The sequence below is a fragment of the Sciurus carolinensis genome, chromosome 16 (assembly GCF_902686445.1).
Source record: "Sciurus carolinensis chromosome 16, mSciCar1.2, whole genome shotgun sequence".
Classification (NCBI taxonomy): domain Eukaryota; kingdom Metazoa; phylum Chordata; class Mammalia; order Rodentia; family Sciuridae; genus Sciurus; species Sciurus carolinensis.
This window is the reverse complement of record NC_062228.1, coordinates 981973-1004291: the sequence shown is the minus strand read 5'-3', so window position 1 is coordinate 1004291 and position 22319 is coordinate 981973. Positions and strand designations below refer to the sequence as shown.

Genomic DNA, 22319 nt, shown 5'->3' with positions numbered 1-22319 from the left:
AGTCTGGGTGGACGCTTCAGAGGGAGGAGTCCTGGCCAGTGTCTCATCTCAGTGGCTCTATGACTCCCCCAGAGGCCAGGAAAGCTGGGGAAAAGGGCACCTGGGGGGCACAGCCATGGTGAAGCAGCAGCTGCAGACTCAGACTCAGAGGAAGGTGGCTGCTCCCAGCATCCTCCACTGGACACCCAGGAAGAGAACCAACACGGGGCCTCTGCAGTGCTTGGAAAAGTTTAATTTTTTTCTTGGAAAAGACAGCACTAGTTTATGCCATGGACACAACGGGAGTGCCGACAAGTGCTTTCCAGTCTGACCCACTGCCCGGCAGGCCACTGCCCGGCCCCCACGCTCTGCCACTGTTGGGGGCAGTCCCTGCCTGGGCAGGAAGGTAACCCTGGGCTGAGGCCAGGACCAGGCAGAGGAAGACCCTGCACCGCACGGGCTGCCCTGCGTCTGCAGGCGTAGCACGGCAAGCAGGCACAGAGCCGTGATTTCTCCTGGTTGTCGCCAGAGAAATCACAGCCAGAGCCCGTGCTAGTGGCTGTCTGGGGATGCCACCTCTGCTCCCTCGCAGAGAACTCCAGCTGCTTCTGGTTCCAGGGCACCCACTGCTCCTGCCCTCCATGCACTGATCCCTCACACGGTTTATTTTTTTTTAGCTTTTTTTTTTAAAAATATAATTTTGTAAATGTTCCATAAAAATACTATTCTTCCTAGTCAAACACAGATATTGCAATATGAAGAGTAACTGCTTCGTCTTTGTTCTATAAAACGTGAAAAGATTATCACACAGGATAAGATAGAAAAAATGCCAGGTTTCTAAGTATCACAAAAGCCAGTACCAAGTGCGCATGTGGAAGCGAGCCAGATGCCAGACAGGCGACTGGGCTCCGCCGCCCCAGCTCCTGCAGTTTACAGCTCAGGGCACCCCATGCTTCCCAGCAAGGAGGACATGGTGGCTCGGAAGAGACAGCTGACCACTCTAAGTCCCAACTGGCAGCACCCACCCCTCGAAGCACCGAATGCCCGGCGTGGCTGGCCAGGACCCAGGCAGCCCGTTGACAGCAAGGGCTCAGCCGGTCATGTCCAGTCCTAGAGGCTCTTGGATGGGCCCTCCCTGTGCAGGAGATCCCACCTGGCCCAGCAAGGTGCACTCCTGGGCAGGTGTCGGGGCAGGAGGGCAACAGCCCTGTCCCTTGAGGCAGGAGGGCATCCTGGACTCCAGGCTAGGGGCAGGTGGCTGAGCTGCACCTTCAGTTCTCAGAGAGAGAAAGAGCCAGGGCGGCCTGGAAGGCGGCTTCTTCATCGATGCTGTAGTCCTGGAAACAGCAAATGGAAATGGGCCAGGGTCACAAGAGCCCAGATGAGCCCTGCAGAGCTAGGCCACCTCCTCTGTATCTGCTGCCCCATACAGACTCGCTCCATGGCTTCAGGTCTCCCTGTCTCCCTGCACACAGTCCATAGCACATGACACCTGTCTGCCTTCCCTGGTTCTGGACTCAAGCTGGTCCTGAGGGCAGCCTGGTCACTGCACAGCCCAGCAGTCTGCAGACACTGTGTACCCTGACCGTGCTCCAGGGGTGGGTGCATGGACTGGAGAGCTGTTCTTCCCTCTGGACTGCAAGAACTGGGGTTTTTGAGATGACAGGCAAGCCGGAAGGCTCCAAGACCTCCAGTGGTAGGGCCGGAGCAGGCAGGAAGTCTTGGTAGCTGCAGGCTGGCGAGACAGGGCGGTGATGGAGCAAACAGGGCTGGAGAGGAGGGGCTGCCCTAAGGAAAGAGCCTGGGGGAGCGTCCACAGGCCTGCGTGGGGCTCCCTTCCAGACCCACTGCAGAGGGAGACAGAGCAGAGTGCGGGGAAGGAGTCCTTTCCAGAAGCATCTGGGGAAGCCTAGAGATGGGTGTCTAGGGACTGGGGCACACTGAGGCTGATCTGTGCCTGGCGCCCTCTAGTGGCCCCTGCGCCTGCCCTGCTCCTGTAGGGACCCCTCAGCTTTTGTTCTGGCCTCCCTGGACACTTGGGTTCTAAGGCTGGCTGGGTCTAGCAGGAAGCTGGAGGGGTGAGGGCAGGGCACCTACCACGAAGGTGTCATAGGAAAACTTGTGCCGGTGCAGCAGGTGCTGGAGGAAGTTGGCGCTCTTGTAGCTGGGGTCACCCCAGGGCATTGCGGAGCAGATGGGGCACACCTGGAACAGAGGGGTCAGTGTGTAGCCAGGGCTTCCCAGTGCCCACCCGGATGCTGAAGGTGCAGGAAGCGTGACCTCCACTGCCCCAGGCACACCCTGGAGACTTGTGGGAGTCGACTGTGGCATTCACTGTACCCCAAGACTGACATGCCACCAACCCCCGGGGTCCTGGGCAGCTGGGCACCACAGGCTTGTTGGGAGTGGGCTCCCCAGTCAGTGCCTGCCCCACCGCCTCCTAGGGGTGCTCACCACACGGTGGGGGTCGCTGCGGTGGCTCTCCACGCAGTGCTTCACCAACTCCTGCTGGTCCAGGTTGCGGGTGCCGCAGTAGGGGCAGGCGAAGGTGGACCTGTTTGGGATGTTGCTGGTGGAGCAGGAGGAGAGTGAACAGTGGTGGGGTCAGGGGACAGAGGGCACCGTCACCCTGCTTCCCTCCCCTCTGTGGCCTCCAGACAGGAGCCAGCTACCTCATGGCTGCAGGAGCGTTGTGATTGGCAGGCAGGCAGGAAGGAGGCAGCTGGAGCCCTGAAGACCACTGGCCCACACCTGCCCACACCTCTGCACCCTTGAGTCTGACTGCTCAGGAGAGAACTGCCCAGAGAACCACCCCCTCTCCTCACCAGGCCCAATGGGGGCTTGCGGGCTGTGGCCAACAGGGGACACTGTTCTGCCCACCCTGGGAGGCGCTGTCTCTCATCCCATCCCCCTGCCTGGCCTGGGTCTCCATCTTGGCTCCCACACCTAAGTTGTCCCCATCTATGAATGGCATGGCTTCCCCCTGAGCATCCCCCACCTGCTCAGAGACAGAAAGGAGGGGAGTCAGGGGCTCTCTCCTCCCCCAGCAGGCCGCCCACCTGGGGATGGGCTGGGACGTGGGTACCACGGGGATGAACTTGGGGCAGTTGGCCATCTGCTCCTGGACCTTCAGGCAGGAAGAAATGTGCACTCTCATCTTCGCCAGGGTGACCTAGGAGCAAAGCAGGGAGGTGAGGCTGTCCCAGAGAATCTGCAGGCGTGGCCACGCCTTCTCTGCTCCTGAAACACTGGGCCCAGCAGCTGCGTTCCAGCAAGGGAAGGGAACACTCAGGGGAGAACATGCCTGCTGAGGACCCAGCTGAAAACACTGTCTGGACACCTTTCCCGGGCACTGCAACAGGACGCATGGCCCAGCCCAGTCCCAGTCGCCACAGCACCGCTGCGTGAGGCAGAAACCTGGCCAGAGGCTGGCAGGGAAGGAGCCCACGCTCACGCCCAGGGAGGGGTTAAGTGGTAACCAGAAGGGGCGAGCGTGGTGAGCCTTCTCTTGGGGGTGGATGCCACAAGGTGCTGCCACTTGCTCCATGCCAAGAGGCCAGGGAAAACATCTCCCAGAGTGGAGGGGGTGGTGAGGCAGGTGAGTAAGGGCACCGTCCTCAGCACACAGTCCAATCCAGTGTCCAGAGTAATTGCCCAGGAAGAGCAGGTGCCCACAAAGGTCCTCCTGGGGTCACCATGAGGCTTCCTTGTGACCACTGGCTGGGCTGGTGGGCACAGTGACCTGCCCATCCAGGCAGGGAGACACTGCTTGGGAAGACCAGCTCAGATGGCTGCGATACTAGGGCAAGGCGCAGGGCCATTTCACATGTGGGACCAGGAGGACTGCAGCAGGAAGTGGCAGGTAGAGCCCAGAGGCACCATGCACCAAGGAGGCCTCGCAGCCAGCTCGGCCTGGCCAGCCAGACTCAGGGCAGCCTGGGCGCCTGTGCCTTCATCTCGGGACATGCTTCCTACTGCGAGAAGGGGAGAACTCTAACCTGAGACAGCAACATCTGAAATGCAAGTCAAAATGTGTTCCTCGTGCCTCCTTCCCCTGGGAGCTGCGGGAACAGGATGTGTTCCGGTCCTCCCACACTGAGGCCAGCAGAGTGGGTGCTGGGGAGCGCGGGCAGGGGGAGAAGGGGCCACCAAGCCCTGGCATGGATGCTGGGGCCTCATGTGCTCTGACCAGGCGGCAGCACCCACTCGCCGGCTCTGCACAGCCCTGGCAGTGGTGAGGTGCTGAGCACTTGAGCACCCTTGCTGCCTCAGCCCTGCCTCCACGCTCCTCGTCACTGCCTCAGTGCCCAGCTCACACCTGGCTCTGCACTAACCGCAACACACAGGTCCGGGGCAGAGGCTCAGTGGCCCAGAGCGGGCCCGCTGTGGCTCTCCCCAGCTCCCCTGGGAGAAAAAGAGGGAAGGAGGGAGGGACTGGGTAACTGGACAGAGCCACAGACTCTGCAGGCCTGAAGCTGCCCCCTCCCACGCCCCGGGAGGCGGAGCAGTGTACCTTCTTGTTGCAGCCCCGGCAGGGTGCCTTGTAGGATGAGAGCTGCTTCTCCACATGTGCAGCCTTGTCCACTTTCTTGGGGTCAAAGGGCAGGCGGCAGAGCGGGCACAGGGGGGATGGCACCTGCAGGCACGGCTGGAGGCACTCCCCACAGAACCTGCAGGGGACATAGGCCTGAGGGCCAGTGGCCAGCCTGGGCCTCACAGAGGCCACTTCTCATGAGCTAACATGCAGGACCACCTGCTGCCAATGTTTCTGGAGATGGCCATGCCTATGCCCAAGCCCACTAGATGGATGGGCACTGTCTGGCTAAAAGGTGAACCAGGTCCCTCCCAGCAGTGGCCCGCTGTGTTCTAGATGCTGCGCTTGCAGGGGTGGGAAGCTCTGCCCCACAGTACTCCTTGTCCTGGGACGACAGAACCTCAGAGGGCGTGGGGCAGCCGAGGAGCCAGAGAATAAGATCACTAACAATCGTGGGAAGGGAAACAGCAGGCCCTGGGCCCCAGACTCGGTGGACAGTACAGGGCCAAAGCTGGTTTGTCAATTGGGGACAGCTTCCCAGGCAGGAGGGGCTCAGTGACAGAAGAGGGTGCACTTGGGCTGGCTCAGGTGCTGGACACACACTCAGGGCAGAGGGAAGTCATGGCCCCTGAGCTCTAGCCAACATCACCTGGACAGACTGTCCGGAGCCCGTTTGCTGGCAGCAGGGGCCTGGTCTTGCCTGCCCACACCCCCATCCTGCCTCCTGCCAGTAGGGGGAGAGAGCTGCACAGGATGACCTCAGCACAACTTCACCAGAAGTACTGAGGGGATGGCCAGGCTCAGCAAAGCACCTGGGACACAAGGACACAGAGTGGAACTCCAGCCCCGAAGACACAGCTCACTTGGAGAAGGCAGAGCTGGCTCAGGCCCAACAGAAAGATGGAGACTGCAGACTGCAGAAAATTTCAGGAAGTTCTCTGTATGCAGGCTGGCCATGGAGTGGGGACAAGGAAGCCAGGCTGGACAGAGGGGACATGAGAATGGTCCTGAATTTAGAGATGACTCAGCTGAGGTTAGGGCCAGAGTTCCTCACATGATCTCATCCCCTCTCAAGAGAAGGTCCTTCTTGTGGTGAGAAGGCCCAGAGCTTGAGGAGTCTTTGTCCCACTTCTTGACCTCTGGGGGAGTTGCCACCTGGCTAGTCAGGTTAACCTGCACCTGAGAGGCCAGACTCCTACCAGAATGCAAGTTTCCTACAGCCTTTTCTGCAGAGTAGAGGGCCCCAGTCATTTCCTCCGAGTGGGTGGGGGATTCACCAGCACCTGGCCCTGGGGTTTGATGAGCCTGAGGAAGGTGCTGGTGAGGCCAGTTACGCATGTTCATGGTCGTGGACAGTGGCAGCATCCAGCGGTCTACAGGGTGTGGACGGGACACATGGAGGAAACGCGAGAGAGCAAAGCACTGACACACATGCCTGCACGGGCCTGGCCTGTGGAAGGCAGGAGACCAGCCAGACACCGCAGCCACGTGCTGTGAAGGGTGCTGCCCTATCAAGTGCCAGCAGATGCACCCAGAGATGGAGGCAGACCTGCGGTGGCTAGGAGCTGGGGGGCAGGGGCACTGTGTTCCCATATGGGGGTGGAACGTTCTACACTATGGGGAGGGTCGTGCGACTATGTGGACTCACTAGACGCCACTGGAGGCCCTGACTTCTATCTCAATGGAGCCTTACTACCCACAACAGCAGGGCCACATGAAAAGACTGGGGGCTGAGTCCTGACCACTTCCTTCAGAAGGAAAAGGTACCCATGCAGGGCTGGGACCAGAGTCTCTGGAGAAAGACATAGAAGGAAGCATGCTGTATACTTTAATGCAGGACGCAAGAAAGCTTAGGAGGAACCTGGTTCACCCGCAAGGTGACTCCTGAGTCACAGCCCCGGAGGAGCAGAAGACAGAACAGAACACAGGGTAGGGCACAGTCCTTGGCCTGGTGTGTGGTGACCACCACCTTGGCACACTGTGGGTCAGTTGCTGCAAGCAGCAGCTTCCCCCACAGAAAGTTCACCTGCATCAGCCCAGAGCCTTCTATAGCTCAGTGAAGCAGCTGAGGGCATGGGAGTGGGGTGGACTTCCCGGGCACTGGACTGCCGAGGATGGTCTGCAGGCCAAATGGCACCAACCAAGATCACTACCCTGGGCTCCCGCACATACCAAGGAGCTAGGACAGGTCAGTTCCAGAGATCCATGAGGCTAGCAGGCCTGCCTCCTTAGGCAAGTCCTACAGTTGTCTAAGGAAGGTTGCCTTGCAAAGGCTTCCTGGGTAGTCTGTGGCTGTGCATGTCCTTGCCACTTGCTTCTGAATCTGGATGTGGGTCACCCTGGGCTGTCCCTTAGGCAGCAGACAATAGCTCCTTTGGGGCCCCAAGGCAATTTCTGTGAGCTGCTCCATTGAGGTTCCTCCTGCCCAAAGCTCATGTTTGAAGGCTCCCCCTACCATCACGTCCTCTGTCTGGGTGCTGCAGCTGCAGTACCTGACCCCAGGCAGGACTCCTCTCACCACAAAGAAACCAGACTTCAGAAGGGAAATGGCTCTGAAGCTTGTGGCAAGGAAAGAATCAGACCATCAGTGAACTTTGAAAAGGTGACTGGGCGTGCCCTTAAACCTTCTGTGCTCGTCCGCAAGTGACAGACACGGAGTCAGAGGCAGACGATAGCCAGGAAAATGAAGTCAGCAAGGTGGGAGAAAATCTTTTCAAGGCAGAGGCTGCACAAAGGGTTCTTAAGGACCATTAATGAGAAGAGCCAACAAGAAAGATGCTTCTCAGGTCCATGGAATCTCCATCCCATCATGCAGATCTCATTTTAAGAAAAGAGCAATTTGGGAAAAGAGAAAGGGAAAATACTGATTTGTGCAGACTGGGAGACCAAAAGGCTGTGGCCTATGACATGGTGAAGGTGCTAGTACCAGGGAGACAATGCTCCAAGCCCATAAAGGGTTTACAAAATGCAGACAAGCCTCACAGCTCTCTCAACAACGAACTGGAAGATGCAGAAGACAACACACCCACTAACGTGTGCTCACAAGTAACAAGTTCCTATCAGTCTGTCCTGCCAAAATGTCATAGCTAAGCAACTGAGTAGGAGCAGGGCACCGCTCTCTGGTATAAGCGGGTGTCTGTGCGCCTGACACCAGGGGGCAGGGAAGTGAGGCAGCTCTGGATCCTGACACCATCCTGGTCCTTGGATGACGAGCAGGCACACACGCCCACCCAGTGGTTCCAGTTCCCTCTTATAGCTCTGGATCCTGACACCATCCTGGTCCTTGGATGACAAGCAGGCACACACGCCCACCCAGCATTTCCAGTCCCCTCTCATAGCTCTGTATCCTGACCTGGTCCTTGGATGACCAATACGCACACGCGCCTGCCCAGTGATTCCAGACCCCTCTCATAGCTCTGGATCCTGACACTGTCCTCGCCCTTGGATGATGAGCAGGCACATGCACCTGCCTGGGGGTTCCAGTCCCCTCTGCATCAGGGGCCTCCAAAGACAGCTGCCGTTGTTTGCAAAATGTTCTAGGGTTTCCTGCCAGGCTGAGCACATCTTGCCCACCCCCGCTCCCTGAAGCCTGCACCCACTTCCTCAGCAGCATGGTCACTGCTGGGAAGCCCTCCAGCCCTCCTCACTCCTTATCCGCAGAATCTCACTCCAGAGCTGTATCATGCAGCACTCAGGGGAGGTCGGGAGCAGACACTCATGTTGGCTCCCTCCCAACCAGGCTGGAGCTCCAGAGGACTTGGGCTTGAGCACAGCTCAGGGCCAGGGGAGAGCCACATGCTCAAGTTTCTGTTCTTGAAACGCCCCGGCTCAGCTGACACCCCTGCAGGGTGCCTGGGGTCTGGTTCCCTCCGCGCCAGCCTACATTCGGCGTGACCCAAGTCCTTCAAAACAAAACAGCACCAGGCTCCAAACGAGCGCCTCCCCTCGCTGGAAGGAACTCCTTTCCTGTCGTCAGACCGGGCGGACAGCGGGTGGAGAAACAGTTGACAGCACACGCCACAAGTCATTTATTTACGTTGCCCGCCCGATGGCACACCTCGGAGCCCCGCGCGGCGGCGCACCCGAGGCCCGGACCCGCGCGGGAGATTCCCGAGCCCGGGCAGCGGTGGCGCGGCCCGGCCGCCCGCAGGCCGCCGCCGCGCCCGGCCGTCCCCCTCCCGCGGCTCCCGGCGCGCGCTCACGTGTGGCCGCAGCCGCCGATGGCCACGGGCCGGTGGTAGACCTCCAGGCAGATGGGGCAGCTGAACTGCGCCTCCAGGCCGCTGTCGCCGCCCGCGGGCCCGGCCGGCGGCTGCCGCTGCTGCGCCGAGGCCACCAGGCTGCGGAACATCGCCATACCGGGCCAGGCCGCCGCCGCCGCCCCCCGTCCTGGCCGGCCCGGCCCGCGTCACCGCCGCGCCGGCGCCGCGCTGACGCCACGGCCGCGTCAGCGCCGCGGGCGTCACGGAGCGCGCCCGTCTCGGCCGCGGGGGACGTCATCGGGGCGCGCCCGCCACAGGCCACGGAGACGTCATCGGGGCGCGACTATCCTCGGCCACCAGCTTTCGGGAGACCAGCCATGTGCCAGGCGGGCGAGGACTACGCGGAGCCGGCTCCTCGGGAGCCCCCGCCGGCGCCCAGGCCGGGGTGAGAACCGCGGGCGGCTCGGACAAGCCCTCGCGTTCCCTGCGGGCGGAACGGGAGGCCCCCGGCCCGGGGCTGGCCTCGGTGGCAGCCGTGGGCCGGACCAGACGCAGGCGCGGGAGTGCGCTCCCGGGCCCGGCCCCTCCAGGGCGGCGAGCGTGCCACCGTGCCACCGTGCCACCGTGCCACCGTGCCCTTGTTCTCCTCTCTCTCTGGTTTTCCAAAGCCGGGCGCAGAAGTGCGTGAAGTGCAAGGAAGGCCTGCCGGTGGTCGTGATCCGAGCGGGCGACGCCTTCTGCAGGTGAGCCCCGGGAGCGCGGCCTTCAGGGCTTCATTTCTTAGGTGCTGGGGACTGAACCCAGGCAAGCACGCTACCAGCTGAGCTATGTTCCCCAACCCCATTTCTTCCTTAGAAAGCGCTCTTTACCTTGTACCTGCTTCTCGAGTTGCTCCTGGAGGCCCTTTGTTGAAGTGGAGGTGTCACTGCCGGGGGACTGGGCGGTGTCTGACCGACTTATGGGGAGAGTTGAAAGTGGGGCGGTCTCCAGATAGGGGTGAGGCGTAGCAGGGAGGGGCTTTGGGGCAGCTGGGGTGCACCAGGGGCAGGTAGTCCAGGTGGCAGTCGTTTATCCCAGGAGATGCCTGTTGTGGTGTGGCCAGAGGGCTGGAAGGAGAGCTGCAGCCTTCCCCAGATCGTTCATGTTTTAGCTCTTTAATTCCTGTGGTGTTGTGTTCTACTATGTATGTTTATTGAGGAAGAAAAACCTCACATCTTTAAGTTGGTCTCCAGAAATCTTGGACTTTGCTTTTTTAAAAATTCATGACAATAGGGCTGAAGTTGTGGCTCAGTGATAGAGCCCTTGCCTAGCATGGGTAAGGCACTGGGTTTGAGTCTCAGCACCACATATAAATAAAATAAAAAGGTTCATTGACAACTAAAAAAGTTTTTAAAAATACGTGACAATTAATATGAATGTCATACTACATACACTATTTTGAAATATAAATATGTAAGCAGAGTAGTAGATATGATTTTATTTTTTATTAATTTATTTTCATTTTTATTGTTTTTTTCTGGGGCCTTTTAAATTTAATACGAGGGCTTGAACCCAGGGGCTTTTTTTTTTTTTAATTTTAGGTGTAGATGAACACAATACCTTTATTTTATATATTCATTTTATGTGGTACTGAAGATCGAACCCAGTGCCTCACACTTGAGAGGCAAGCATTCTACCACTGAGCCACCATCCCATCCCTGAACCCAGGGACTTTTAACCACTGAGCCACTTCCCCAGACTTTATTTATTTGTTTCAGACAGGGTCTTGCTAAGTTGCTTAGGGCTTCCCCAAATTGCTGAGACTGGCTTTGAACTTGGGATCCTCCTGCCTCAGCTTCCTGAATCACTGGGATTACAGGTGTGTGCCACCACACCTTGCTACTGGGAACTTGCTTTTTCAACGTTCCAAAAAGACAGTGGGGAGGAAGATATTAAGGAAATTGTTTTACAAAAACTTCTTCGTTCCTGACTGTCCTTTGGGAGTCCTCCTATACATGTGGTCGGTTGGGGAGGCCAACTCACCAGGTACAGGTTTTGAGAATCTAGGTTTTGAGTGAGGCACTCTGACGATTCAGATCAGGCGTGTATAGGAAGCTCTGGCCTTTCTTTGCCAGGAGAGAGTGGTTTTGTGAGTGTGGAGCCCTTGTTCACAGGAACCCACCACACTGGAATCCCAGCTGGCAGAGCAGGAAATGGCAGGGTTCTCCTCACCCACAGCCAGCACCCTTGCCTCCTCATGGTCAGACTGTCTGCACTGAGCTGCACCCTGGGAAATCACTTCCCCTGCCCAGGCATTGTCACTTGCTAGATCCTGGAGTCCTTGAAACATGGAGCTGCTAGAGTAGGGGTGTTTGCCCCTGTACGCAGCGCTCATTCAGTGTGGGGAGGTGTCTTGGTGGACGCAGGGTATGACTGACAGGAAGGAAGCAGACCTGAGGCAGAGGCAGCCTCTCATGGAAGCCTTGCTCCCCTTCGTCTCAGGCTTTGCTCTACCCTGGCTACACCCCAGGGCTGCTGGGATTTTGTTGTTGTTTGTTTGTTTTTTGGGTTTTTTTGGTGTGTTGCTGAGGATCAAACCCAGGGCCTTGTGCATGATAGGCAAACTGAGCTACAAACCCCGAAGAACTTTTAAAATGGAAACTGCTCGGCCTGGACCTAGGAATCTGACTCAAGTCAGGGCTGGGGCCTCGTGGCCCAGTGATCCGAGAGCCAGATGGACTGCTTATTGAAGGCAGAGCCTCCTCAGCCCTGCTGGAAGTTCTGACTCTGAGTTCTGGGGACCCCAGGCCTCTGTATTTGCTTATGCTTCAGGGCCATTCATGCTTGTGAGGGCCTGGTGTGCTGGACTCGGGTGGGTGGGTCAGGAGACCCCAATGTTGCACACTCCCTGAAGTCTGTACAGCGCTCCCCTCGCCCCGGCCTTGCCCCAGAGGTTGTGTTGCTGCCTGAGGGGCCTCAAAACCAGGTCATCAGCGTGTTTCCCTCTCGAGTTGCTCCTGGGGGCCTGTCGTTGAAGTGGAGGCGCCACTGCTGGGGGCTGGAAGGTCTCTGAGGAGCTGATGGGGAGAGTGGAGGGCAGGACTCAGGCCATGCCCCGTCTCTTCTCCAGCTGGGCCCTTCCTGAGCACCTGCGGGCATTGGACGTGGCCCCATGCCCTGTGTTGCTCACACCTGGTGGGTCTGGGTAGAACTCCAAGAACCTCAGTGCCCCCTGGGGAAGCCCCTCCACCCAGCCCCTTTGCCAGGTGCTGGCAGAGCCTCCACGTGTAGATGCTGCCCCTGAAAGACTGAGTAACCCAGTGGGACCTCAGGCTGCCACCGCCCTGAGCCTATGTATCACAGGGACTGCTTCAAGGCCCTCTACGTGCACAAGTTCAGAGCCATGCTTGGGAAGAATCGGCTCATCTTTCCTGGTGAAAAGGTAGATCTGCACCCTGCTCTCAGCCCTGGTCCCCTTCTGCAGGCAGCCTGTCCCCACCAGCCCACTTGCTGTCCCTGGCTTTGAGAGTGACCTTGGTGCCTGGGGCTGTCCGCAGGTGGAGGCACACTTGTGTTGAAGGCATGTGCCCTTGCTAATATTTCTTCTCTCCCAGGTGCTCTTGGCATGGTCTGGGGGTCCTTCGTCCAGCTCCATGGTGTGGCAGGTACTTGAGGTGTGTCTGCACTACCCTCCAAACCCAGGCTACTGGGCCCAGCTGGGGTGGGGAGCCTTCCCTCCTCAGCCAGCATCAAAGAGCAGCTGGTTGGCACTAGAGAGCATCCCAGCCCCCAACTGGGGTGCTCGGGGTCCTCTGAAGTGTGTACAGCAGGTACACAAACCAGAGAACGTGTCCAGTTTGCCCAGCTGTGCCTTCTTCAGCTCTGTCCACTTACCCAGCCTTCCCAGAAGCACTTACTAGAACACGGTGTCATAACTCAGCTGAGTGTGACTTGTGGGGGGGTGTTGACAGGTGTGTGGGCAAAGAGGGCCACACATGCAGAAGGGACAGAGGGAGTGGGCAGGACTCAAGTTGCCAACCTGGGACTGCAAGGTTACCTGGGGCCTCCACAGAGGGAAGGGCACACACACTTCCTCCATGATTCCTGAGGGACATAGCTGGCGAGGAGATAGTAGCCACTGGGCAGGGTGGGGGTGTCAGCCTAGGTGAGGGTGCTGGCCCCAGGATAGACCCCCTGCATGGTCCCTTGAACCTGCCTGCGGGGTGCTGAGATAAGCCCCCTCCTGAGGCTATTTTCTAGCACCTGGCACTGCCCCCCCCCATGCTTGGCAGTGCCCCTCTCTGGTGCCTTGTTGATCCTGTTCTTACTGTAAGAATGCTTTCTGAGTGGTCCAAGGTGCCCAGGCAGTGGCACGGTGGCCCCTGTGGACCCGGCTGCTTGTCTCAGCAGTTCCTGGGACATCAGGGAGACTGTTGAGAGCAGGTGCTGAGGTTTCTGCAGACAGAAGTATTTTTCATTGGGAAAGAAAACCCATGGTGCCCTCTTCAGCAAGGGTAGAGCCTCACACACAGGGTCTGCCTGGTCCAGGTCCAATGGCTTTGTTTACTGAGAGGGGGGCTGCTTCCTCCTCTGAGATGGGTTTTAAATCCAGAGTAGTATTCTTTGCCAGAAAATGCCCTTTCTGACCAGGGTCTGAGTTCCCGATCCTGACTTCTCCCTCCAGGGCCTGAGTCAGGATTCTGCCAAAAGACTGCGCTTCGTGCCAGGGGTTGTCTATGTTGATGGTATGTGGGCTGCCCCTCTTCTCAGGCCCTGGCCAGTTGAGCAGGCCTGTTGGCCCTCCCCTGGGTGGGGTTTGGGGTCGTCCCCACACTCGGGCCTTGAGTGGGACCTTTCCCTGCCGGAGACCCTTGTTCTGGGGTCTCAGACTCTGTTGGAGAGGTGGTGGGAGTATGGGGACAGGAGCACCTGCCTGACCCCATCATGGGTCCAGTGGCTGAGAAGGGCAACTTTGATGCTGGTGCCAAGGGGTGAGGGGTGCAGGGCTGGCCCAGCACCAGCCACAGGGGAGCAGTGGCAGGCAGCTGCCATCTCCAGAGACCACTGCCCGCAGAGCGTGGCCCCGCCTGCTCAGCCCGTGCTTTTCCTCTGCAAGCCCTGACCTCTTCTTGCCTGGGTTTTGCAGAGGGAGCGGCCTGTGGCCGGAGCCCAGAGGACAGAGCAAAGACCCTGGCCGAAGTGAAGGCAGTCCTACAGAATGTTGGCTTCCCGTGGCACGCGGTGGCCTTGGAGGAGGTGAAGGGCCCTTGAGGTGACAGTTGGGGTGCCAAAAGGCCCATGTGCCTGCTTGCTGGGGCAGCCCTGGGCCTTGATTCCCCCGCTGGTGTTGGAGGGCACGTGGGTGCCTTGCCTCACCGCCCTCCTGTGTGTTCTGGAAGGTGTTTGGCCTGCCTCCGTCCGTGCTGCAGTGCTCTGCCCAGGAGCCGGCGGGGACTGAGGGGGCCTACAAGTCTGCCGTGGACAGCTTCCTCCAGCAGCAGCATGTCCTAGGTGGGGAGCAGCCACACCAGTCCCACACCCAGGCCGCCCCGGGGCCCTGCAGCCTGGCCGGGTCCCCCACAGCCACGCAGACCGCAGCCCTCTGCAGACTGTTCGACTCCGTGAGGACGCTGACAGCCAAGGAGGAGCTTCTTCAGACCCTGCGGTGAGCCACCCCCAGGGGCCCTGCCCTTTGAGGTCCTCCCTCCAGTGTCTGTGACCCTCTGCCTCTGTCATAGGACTCACCTCATCCTGCACGTGGCCCGAGCCCACGGCTACTCCAAGGTGATGACTGGCGATAGCTGCACTCGCTTGGCCATTAAGCTCATGACCAACCTGGCCCTGGGGAGAGGGGCCTTCCTGGCCTGGGACACGGTATGCAGGACCTGGACACAGGGTGTCCCTTCCCACACTCACTTCTTTGACCTCCTGCACTTGCAAGTAGCATGTGTGGGTCCCCCACAGAAGAGTCCAAGGACCTGCCCGTGGGCGGGGTCAGCCTGAGCGTGCCCACCCCTAGGGCTTCTCGGACGAGCGGCACGGGGACGTGGTGGTGGTGCGCCCTATGCGGGACCACACACTGAAGGAGGTTGCCTTCTACAATCACCTGTTTGCTGTCCCCTCCGTCTTCACACCGGCCATTGACACCAAGGTGGGCCCACCAGGATTAGCTGCAGGGGTGGAAGTGACCTCCCCTGGGCTGGCCCTGGGGTCCCAGTGACCCCTCGGGCCTTAGTACTTGCCACCTGCCCCTGGTAGTACCAGCAGTAGGGTCCTCTGGGCACACCCTGCTCCTTGGAGGGGTAACTGGTACCCTGTCCTGTCTGAGGGGGATAAAGGGGTGGTAGGACGTCCACTGCCAGGCTTGCTTTGGACATGGGTTCTGTGCTGCTCTCCCCACCAAGAGTGGGCCCAGGGGCTGGCTGTGTGAAACCCACAGCTCTTCCTCCAGGGGACCTGGGTCTCAGCACCGAGGCCCTCCCATAGTTCCCGTCCAATGTTCCTAGGCCCCTGAAAAGGCCAGCATCCACCGGCTGATGGAGGCCTTCATCCTCAGGCTGCAGAGCCAGTTCCCCTCCACCGTCAGTACTGTCTACAGGTAGGGTGTGGAGGGCACTCTGCTCCCTCCCAGGCCTGAGCATGGGCAGAGTCCCCTGGTGAGGGCCCACATTCACTACTCCTGCAGGACAAGTGAGAAGCTGGTGAAGGCCCCCCGGGAGGACTGTGCTGCCAGCCCCTCTGGCCCCCGCTGCCTCCTCTGCTTGTGCACGCTGGACGTTGACACTGCTGGTCTGCACCTGGTCTTTTCAGGGTGCTGGAGTGGGAGGGGCAAGCTGGGGAGTGGGCGTGGGGTTCAGGAGCCCCGGGTCCCCTCAGCCCACCTCTGCTTGCAGACAGTGCCACGGCTTTTGGGGCTCAGACCTCACGTCTCTCCCAGACGCTGCTGTCCACCCCGCCTGCTGAGGCTGGGACACTCACAGGGCCTGGTTGCATGGCAGGGGAGGGCCAGGCCTGCTGCAGGACAGCCTGCAGAAGGTGAGTCTCTGCTCTCTCTACCCTGTGCCCAGCTGCGGGTGTGGGGGACCATGGCCTGGGGCAGTGGCAAGATCAGGCACGCAGCTCCAGCTGTGTCCACAGGGAGGATGTCCAGGCCCAGGTCTTGGAGCAGCTGTGCTACGGTTGCCGGGTGAACATGAAGGACCTGGTGAGTCAGGCTGCCCTGCACCACTAGAGCCTTGCTCCCAGGTGGCAGGTGGGCAGTGCAGCTGCTCACTTACACGACTTTTGTCGCAGCCCTCTCTGGACCCCCTGCCCCCCTACATCCTGGTCGAGGCCCAGCTCCGCAGCCAGAGGTACTGGTGCCCCCTTTCCTGGGAGACTCCTTGTGGGTGGGAGCCCCTCAGGGTGGGTTCCCATTGCACTTTCCCTAGGGCCTGGGCCATGCAGGAGATCCAGGAGTATCTGATTGAGGACAGTGACCCTGAAGCAGAGGAGGCCCTCGCTCAGTCCACAGCAGGGCTGACCACTCAGGAGCAGGGAGGCAAGAATGCAGGAACTGGCCTGTGACTGTCCATGTGTATAAATAAAAGGTTTTTAATTAGAAAACTCTACAGTACGTATGGGGAAGGGAGGGCCAGGCCCCCAGGCTCGGTGTGGCCAGCTTGGGCCCACAAGGGCAACAGGTGGGGACATAGCGTCCTTCTGACAGCAGCATCAGGGCTCAGGTGGGCCAGGGAAGACACATCACAGCTGGTGGCCTTGACCGGGGCAGCTGTGCCCCTGGCCCAGGAGCACCACCAGCCCTGGTGGCACTGCTGCCCATGGGCGGTGCCTTCATTCTGGGTGCCAGGAGCCAGGCTCCTACTCCTTCTCGCGTGTCCACTTGATCATGGTCTCTGGCGAGCGGTAGAGGAAGATGAGCTTGGCGTACAGCTCCTCCTCCAGCTCCAGCTCTCGAGTCTCCCGCACCAGGAAGATGTCCTGGCACAGCTTGAGGATGCGGTCCACGTACGGCAGCTCCTCAAACATGATGGAGTGGGAGATGTCGCTGAAGAAGTCCCTCACAAACTTGCCAATGACCAGCACGATGGACACGTACAGCCCCATGATCCTGCAGAGCAGGCAGGTGAGGCCCAGGACGCTGCCCAGGGTCCCCCAGCATCTTGTGATGCCCCCAGGCCCCACACTCACCCGTAGCCGGCCAGGAAGCCGAGGCTGGGTGGGCTGACCTTGTCACTGAAGATCACCATGGGCAGCAGGTTGCAGTCCACACGGCAGTCCTGCAGCTCAATGACCCACCACTCCAGGAAGCCAGCAGTCCCTGCCCCAACCTGCTCCCTCCGCAGCTGGATGCGCACGCCGAGGTAGTCAGCTTCCTCATCTGGGCCAGAGCAGGGGACGGTTGGAACCGGGAGCCACCACCACCCAAGCCCAGGCGGTCCTGGCCCCGGTGGCCCGAACTTACTGGGCTGCAGCTGCTTCACGGGGTTGGCTTCAGGCCCATTGGGGGCACGGATGTACTTGGGGAAGAGGTGGGGGATGACCCTGTGAAGAGAGCACACGGGTCAGGTCAGGCCCACACCCCACAGCGCCCGCCACCCAGCCTGCCACAGCCCACTCACACGGACTGCTCCGAAGTGCCCTCCAGCAGGCGGGCCAGCTGCTGCCGCGCCGTGCTGTTGGGAGTCAGCTCCAGAGTGTGCTTCTCATTGGTGTACTCCACTCTTCCGCCCTTGGCCAGGTCCCTGGGGGTGGACAGTGTGAACCACTGTGGGGAGCACCCACCAGGCCCCCGGGCGCAGCACCCACCTCTGGAAGTTCCAAGTGAAGCGCAGGGTGATGTCCGCAGTGCCGTTGTACAGTTCTCGCTTCATCTGGGCCCGGCTTGGGGGGCTGATGCGCCACAGGGCCCCGGAGCTGCCCTCGATCTGAGCCGTGACAATGTCCTCGGGACTGTACTGGCTGATGAACTGCATGGCCAGCTGTGGCAGGGGGTGCCTCAGTGGGGGTGGCCACCACCATTCCCGCCAGGCCATCTCCTCCCACCACGTGGACAGAGCCCGGGGGCCACTCACCGCGTGGTGGTCAAACTGCTGGCACAGTTCCTCATAGGCTTCAGGTGTGAAGGGCACAATGGATGGCTGCTGGGCACTCATGGTGAACAGGGGCTGGCGGAGGACGGGCAGCGCGTGGGCACACGGTGGGCATCAGGGGCCCTGTGGCTCTGGGGAGCCTGGCGTGGCCACGACCTGCCTTCCCGGCGGCTCACCTCATAGCCTCCCAGCTTGAGAGTGACGGTGACGTCAATGGGCTGGTTGACCACGCCGACCACGGAGCGTACCAGGGACATGAAGAGCAGCGGGAACCAGATGATGGCGATGAGGAAGACGATGATGAGGCCGCCCATGCCATACTTGACGATCTTCTTCTTCCGCTGGCCCTTGGGCTGTGGGTATTTCTGGGGCAAGACAGGTCACCCAGCCCTCAGGACCATGGCCAGTAGCCTCCAGCTGGGGTCACAAAACTGGTGTGGGCAGACACGCACGTGGACCTAGACGGGCCAGGCGTCCAAGGGGAGCCTCCAACAAACACGGGCTCCACACACACCTGCAGACAGCCCCCTGCCCCGTGGCTCCACACACACCTGCAGACAGCTTGCCCCCCCCCCCCCCCCCCCCCCCCCCGGCTCCACACACACCTGCAGACAGCCCCTGCACCCTGCAGATGGGAACAGCAGCAGCAGGTCACAACACAATATGAGCTCAAGACACACCTTCATAGCCTTGGATTTGGTCAGGACTCAGGTTTAACAAAACACATGAACCACAAAGGGAAGAAAGTAAATGGAGCTTCAGAAGCAAATTGTGCTTCAAGAGGCACCGTCAAGAAAGTTGAGAGGTAGCCTCCAGCCTGAGAGCATGTCTCTCCAAACCAGCTGTCTGGTAAGGACCCCAGTACAGAGGGAGACGCAGCTCGCAACCACAACAGGCTCCGCTTCGCCTCTGAGCACATTCCCAGTCCTTTTTAGTTTTCTGAGACAGTTCTTGCTATGGCCTCAAACTTGGGATCCTCCTGCCTCAGCCTCCTCAGTTGCTGGGATTACAGGTGTGTGCCCCCACACATGGCTGCCACTTCTTACCTGCCAGGATGGCTATCATCTTTAAAAGGCAGACAACAGGTGTCAGGGATGTGGAGGAAACAAGACATTACACTGCTGGTAAGAATGTAAAAGTAGGTAGCTGCTTAGGAAACAGCTCAAAATCCTAGCCAGAACAAGCCCAAGGTCCAGACACCTCTCTTGGATGGGTGAGACTAAGGACACACTAAGGAGAGACAGTGATGTTGGCAGCAATACTACTCTCAACAGCCAGAGGCAGGGAAAGTAGATCATTGGAGGCACAGGCAAGCGAGCAGGGTCTCTGCACACAGGAGTATTATTCAGCCACGAAGAGGAAGGAGTGCTGACTTGCCCCCTAGGTGGGAGAGCTTCAGGCATGGTGCTGAGCAGGTGCTGTGTGGGCCTGTTTTATGGAAGGCCTGTGGCAGGCAAAACCACAGCAGGAAGTGGACAGGAGACCTCCAGGGCTGGGAGAGGAGAGGGCGTGACTGCTAACGGGGACAGGCTTCTTTGTGGAGTGATGGGGATGTCCTGAAACCCACCATAGTGGCTGTGACGCCCGTGCACGGCACACCACTGACAGGCGAGTCAGACTCAGGAACACGCCGGCTGTGTGGCCTGTCCTCCCCTCCTCCCCAGCAGGCCTCCTGGTGGCTGCCCTGCTGAGCACCACCTCTAGAAGGTCAAGGCCACTGCCTGCTCCTGCCCTGCTGCCTGGAGGAGCCCCACTTACTGGGTACTGGGGACTGAGCCCAAGGGCACTTGACCACTTTTTATTTTTTGACACACAGGGTCTCTGAGTTGCCCAGGCTGGTCTTAAACTTTCTATCCTCCTGCCTCAGCCTCCTGAGTTGCTTGGATTACAGGCACATGCCACTGTGCCTGGTCTCCAGAGGGTTTGAGAGAGTCCTTCCTTTGACCTGTGGTTGGTTTCCGGGTCCTACCTTCTCTGTCTCTCGGCTACACTTGATGATGAAGATGTTGGCGTAGATGTCCTCCACACACATCCAGTTGGACAGGGACAGGGTGGTGTCTGTCCACACCCAGTCCATGACTGCCCTCAGCTCCACCAGGAACGGCACCAGCCGGAACCTGCCAAGGCCAGGGTCCCATTAGGAGGGGTCTTCAACTCCAGCTGTGACAGCCCAGCTGTACCTGGCTCTTGGTGACCCCCAGGCTGACCACTGACCCCTGGAAAAGGAAGAGGTTCAGGTGGTTGTACTTCTTGGTGAGGAAGTTGCCCAGGATGCGGGTGGGATAGCCGCAGCGGATCTGGTAGGCGGACAGGGCGAAGTAGATGCACTTCACGAAGTACCAGAGCTGGGCCACAGAGTTCTGGCTGAACATCCTGGGGCAGGATGGCAGGACCGTCAGGCGGAGGCTGGGGCCCCAAGATGGCCATGCCAGCCGAGCTCCGCCATGCTCTCATCCCAGGATGAAGACCCCCTAGCCCACCTCTCGGTGACGGCCGGCAGGATGAAGAACATCCAGAGGTGTATGGCAAGCACCAGGACCACTTGGAAGGCCAGCTTGCCTAGCACAGTCTTACGCAGGTAGAGGGCACGGTCCACGACCATGGTGCTGAACTGGATCAGCAGCATGACCAGGAAGGCCTCAGGCACCTGGTCATCTGACAGGGAGGACGTGATGTCTGTGGCTGCCGAGTGCTTCTGTAGGCAGAGAGCGGACGGGGGGCTGGAGCCGGGCTCCTGGTGGCCGCTGGGCTGCACCCACCAGGGCAGCCAGCCCCACTCACCCCAAAGGCCCAGAAGCCAAAGATGATGATGATGAAGTCGACCACGTCGGCCAGGAACATGAGGGCGTAGACGTCAGTGGCTGCACGATACTTGGTGTGCAGAATGTCATAGAAGAAGCGTTGGAGCGGCCGGTATATGCTCTGTGCCCTGTGGGAGGGGGCTCAGCTGGGTGCCTGGCCACGGGGACCCCCTCCCTGCCACGTGGAAGGAAGGGCCTGGCCACTCACAGGGACAGGCAGAGGTGCTGCAGCCAGCGCCCGGCTGCCCTGATCCACTCTCGGGAGCGCCCCGGCCCTGTCTTCCCCGCGGCCTCTCTCTCCTCTTCCCCGTCCACGGCTTCTGTGGGAGAGAAGCGCTGGGGCTGCGCCCACGGGGGACGGGCCTCGCTCCTGGTCACCCCGCCTGGGCGGTGCCACCCTGGTTCGCAGACAGCAGGCAGCACAAGGCCTCTCCATGGCCCTGCAGGGGGGTGGCGGGGGCCGGCCCAAGCCCAGGGGACCCGCCCTGTGCTGCGGGCACAGGCTCTGCAGCTGGCACTGCAGGCAGCAGTGCGCCTCTGTCCCCTGAAAGCCAGAAGCCAAGGCCAAGTGCTGGCCCCTGCTAGGCCTGGCCCCCCTACCTCCCAAGGAGCAGCCAAGAGCCAGTAGTGCCCGTGAGAACCAGGGGCTGTCGGTGGGTCAGCGCTGTCTCACCAGTGGCTGCTGCTCCCTTGGGTCCCGGCCTCTCCTTCTTCCTCCTGAAACGCAGGCTGATACGCCTTGTGTCCTGGGGCTTGCGGTCCACTTGGGGCTCTGGAGCCCCATCCTCAGAAGCCCTGGCTTCTGCCTGGATGTGGTCCTTGGCTGTGGCCACAGCCACCCCCAGCTCCTCCTGGTGCTCTGTGCCTGCCTCTGTCTGGGGCCCCAGCAGGGTCTCTGGCCCCTCCTCAGCCCCCCGATGCTTCCCACTGCTCCTGCTCTGCTCCTGGGAGAACTGGTCCTCTTCATGGTCCCAGAGGCCATAGCACTGTGGGAGGGCAGGGAGGGACGTGAGGACACCAGCGAGGCCATGCTGGGACCAGGCAAGATGAACAGGCCCACCCCGGGCCGCTCGACGCCCAGCTTCGCTCCGGGCCCGAGAGCGTGGAGCTGGCAGGAGGCGCTCACCAGCAGCTGGGAACGGTGGAAGAAGAGGGCCATGAGCTGCAGCAGGTCGAACTTGATGTAGTCCTCGGTCTTCTCCAGACCCAGGATGCGCGGCGGGAAGTAGGGCTTGTTCTCATAGCGCCTCAGCACCGTGTGGCTGTTCCAGGGGAAGAAGCCAAACTGGAACAGGTACTTGGTGACCACCACGACCTGCAGGAGAGGGGGTCAGCACCACACCAGGCAGCCCCGCCCTGGCCCCCCGACTGCAGCCCACCTCCGTGAAGACGATGGCCGTCATCCAGAAACGCTTGCTGGGCCTGGGGATGGACAGCATGGCCCACAGGAAGCTGAGCACGGGCAGCACCAGGGAGGTGGCCGAGGCTGTGACCATGTGGTTGAGGACGATGATGAAGTAGCACAGCAGCTCCGAGTGCGCAGCCACGCACTGGTACAGGGCGTGCAGCAGCCGCAGCGTCCGGCCCTGCCTCGCCGCAAAGCGCTCAGCCTCCTCCAGCTCCGGGATGTGCAGGCGCCTGTGGAGGGACCACCGAGCTGGGCCTGGGCCTGGGCCGGGCCCACCCCTGACTGCAGGCCCTCCTCGCCCGGCCCCTCCCTCGGGTCCCGAGG

At 60.3% G+C, this 22319-nt stretch overlaps 3 protein-coding genes across 11 annotated transcripts in view; 1 reads left to right on the top strand and 2 right to left on the bottom strand.

Moving 5' to 3' along the window:
• Positions 1–585: 585 nt before the first annotated feature.
• Positions 586–8955, bottom strand: Rnf166 (ring finger protein 166). 2 transcript variants are annotated; one of them, XM_047527790.1, is made up of 6 exons: positions 8716–8955; positions 4493–4649; positions 3039–3151; positions 2434–2548; positions 2077–2184; positions 586–1316 (listed from the first exon to the last, which is right to left on the bottom strand). In XM_047527790.1, the coding sequence occupies exons 1-6, from the start codon at positions 8868–8870 to the stop codon at positions 1251–1253; spliced, it is 714 nt and encodes a 237-aa protein (XP_047383746.1). In that variant the 5' UTR covers positions 8871–8955; the 3' UTR covers positions 586–1250. The 2 variants fall into 2 exon arrangements, with proteins under 2 accessions (XP_047383746.1, XP_047383747.1); XM_047527791.1 differs by lacking the exon at positions 4493–4649 and having other exon boundaries at positions 8716–8845.
• On the top strand, positions 8653–16589 carry Ctu2 (cytosolic thiouridylase subunit 2). Of its 5 annotated transcripts, none has more exons than XM_047527778.1 (15): positions 8660–9160; positions 9384–9458; positions 12058–12136; positions 12309–12359; positions 13379–13439; positions 13841–13950; positions 14094–14359; positions 14433–14568; positions 14714–14845; positions 15201–15292; positions 15380–15483; positions 15588–15729; positions 15832–15898; positions 15988–16046; positions 16125–16318. In XM_047527778.1, the coding sequence occupies exons 1-15, from the start codon at positions 9093–9095 to the stop codon at positions 16258–16260; spliced, it is 1578 nt and encodes a 525-aa protein (XP_047383734.1). In that variant the 5' UTR covers positions 8660–9092; the 3' UTR covers positions 16261–16318. The 5 variants fall into 5 exon arrangements, with proteins under 5 accessions (XP_047383735.1, XP_047383734.1, XP_047383736.1 ...); XM_047527780.1 differs by having other exon boundaries at positions 8663–9160; positions 12309–12368; positions 16141–16316; XM_047527777.1 differs by having other exon boundaries at positions 8665–9160; positions 12309–12368.
• Piezo1 (piezo type mechanosensitive ion channel component 1) overlaps positions 16268–22319 on the bottom strand; it is a 55943-nt gene continuing 49891 nt past the window's right edge. For 3 of the 4 annotated variants that reach the window (XM_047527772.1, XM_047527776.1, XM_047527775.1), the window contains 15 exons: positions 21967–22225; positions 21714–21902; positions 21261–21573; positions 20796–20907; positions 20568–20715; positions 20267–20481; positions 20001–20159; positions 19756–19903; positions 17963–18151; positions 17769–17861; positions 17503–17675; positions 17316–17438; positions 17159–17238; positions 16885–17074; positions 16268–16804 (listed from right to left, as the gene is read on the bottom strand). In XM_047527772.1, coding sequence (XP_047383728.1) covers positions 16555–16804; positions 16885–17074; positions 17159–17238; positions 17316–17438; positions 17503–17675; positions 17769–17861; positions 17963–18151; positions 19756–19903; positions 20001–20159; positions 20267–20481; positions 20568–20715; positions 20796–20907; positions 21261–21573; positions 21714–21902; positions 21967–22225 — 2641 coding nt within the window. In that variant the 3' untranslated portion in view covers positions 16268–16554. The remainder of the gene's footprint in view (positions 16805–16884; positions 17075–17158; positions 17239–17315; positions 17439–17502; positions 17676–17768; positions 17862–17962; positions 18152–19755; positions 19904–20000; positions 20160–20266; positions 20482–20567; positions 20716–20795; positions 20908–21260; positions 21574–21713; positions 21903–21966; positions 22226–22319) is intronic. The other variant, XM_047527774.1, reaches the window with a different exon arrangement.

What these genes read in the sequence shown, in the direction of transcription:
- Rnf166 (XM_047527790.1), bottom strand. Translation starts at nt 8,870, where the DNA reads ATGGCGATGTTCCGCAGCCTGGTGGCCTCGGCGCAGCAGCGGCAGCCG. An exon ending in ATCGGCGGCTGCGGCCACAC is followed by an intron (nt 4,650 to 8,715) that starts GTGAGCGCGCGC and finishes TGTCCCCTGCAG; the next exon opens with GTTCTGTGGGGAGTGCCTCC. An exon ending in ACGTCCCAGCCCATCCCCAG is followed by an intron (nt 2,549 to 3,038) that starts GTGGGCGGCCTG and finishes CTGCTCCACCAG; the next exon opens with CAACATCCCAAACAGGTCCA.
- Ctu2 (XM_047527777.1), top strand. Translation starts at nt 9,093, where the DNA reads ATGTGCCAGGCGGGCGAGGACTACGCGGAGCCGGCTCCTCGGGAGCCC. An exon ending in CCGCCGGCGCCCAGGCCGGG is followed by an intron (nt 9,161 to 9,383) that starts GTGAGAACCGCG and finishes GGTTTTCCAAAG; the next exon opens with CCGGGCGCAGAAGTGCGTGA. An exon ending in CCTTCCTGGCCTGGGACACG is followed by an intron (nt 14,569 to 14,713) that starts GTATGCAGGACC and finishes GCCCACCCCTAG; the next exon opens with GGCTTCTCGGACGAGCGGCA.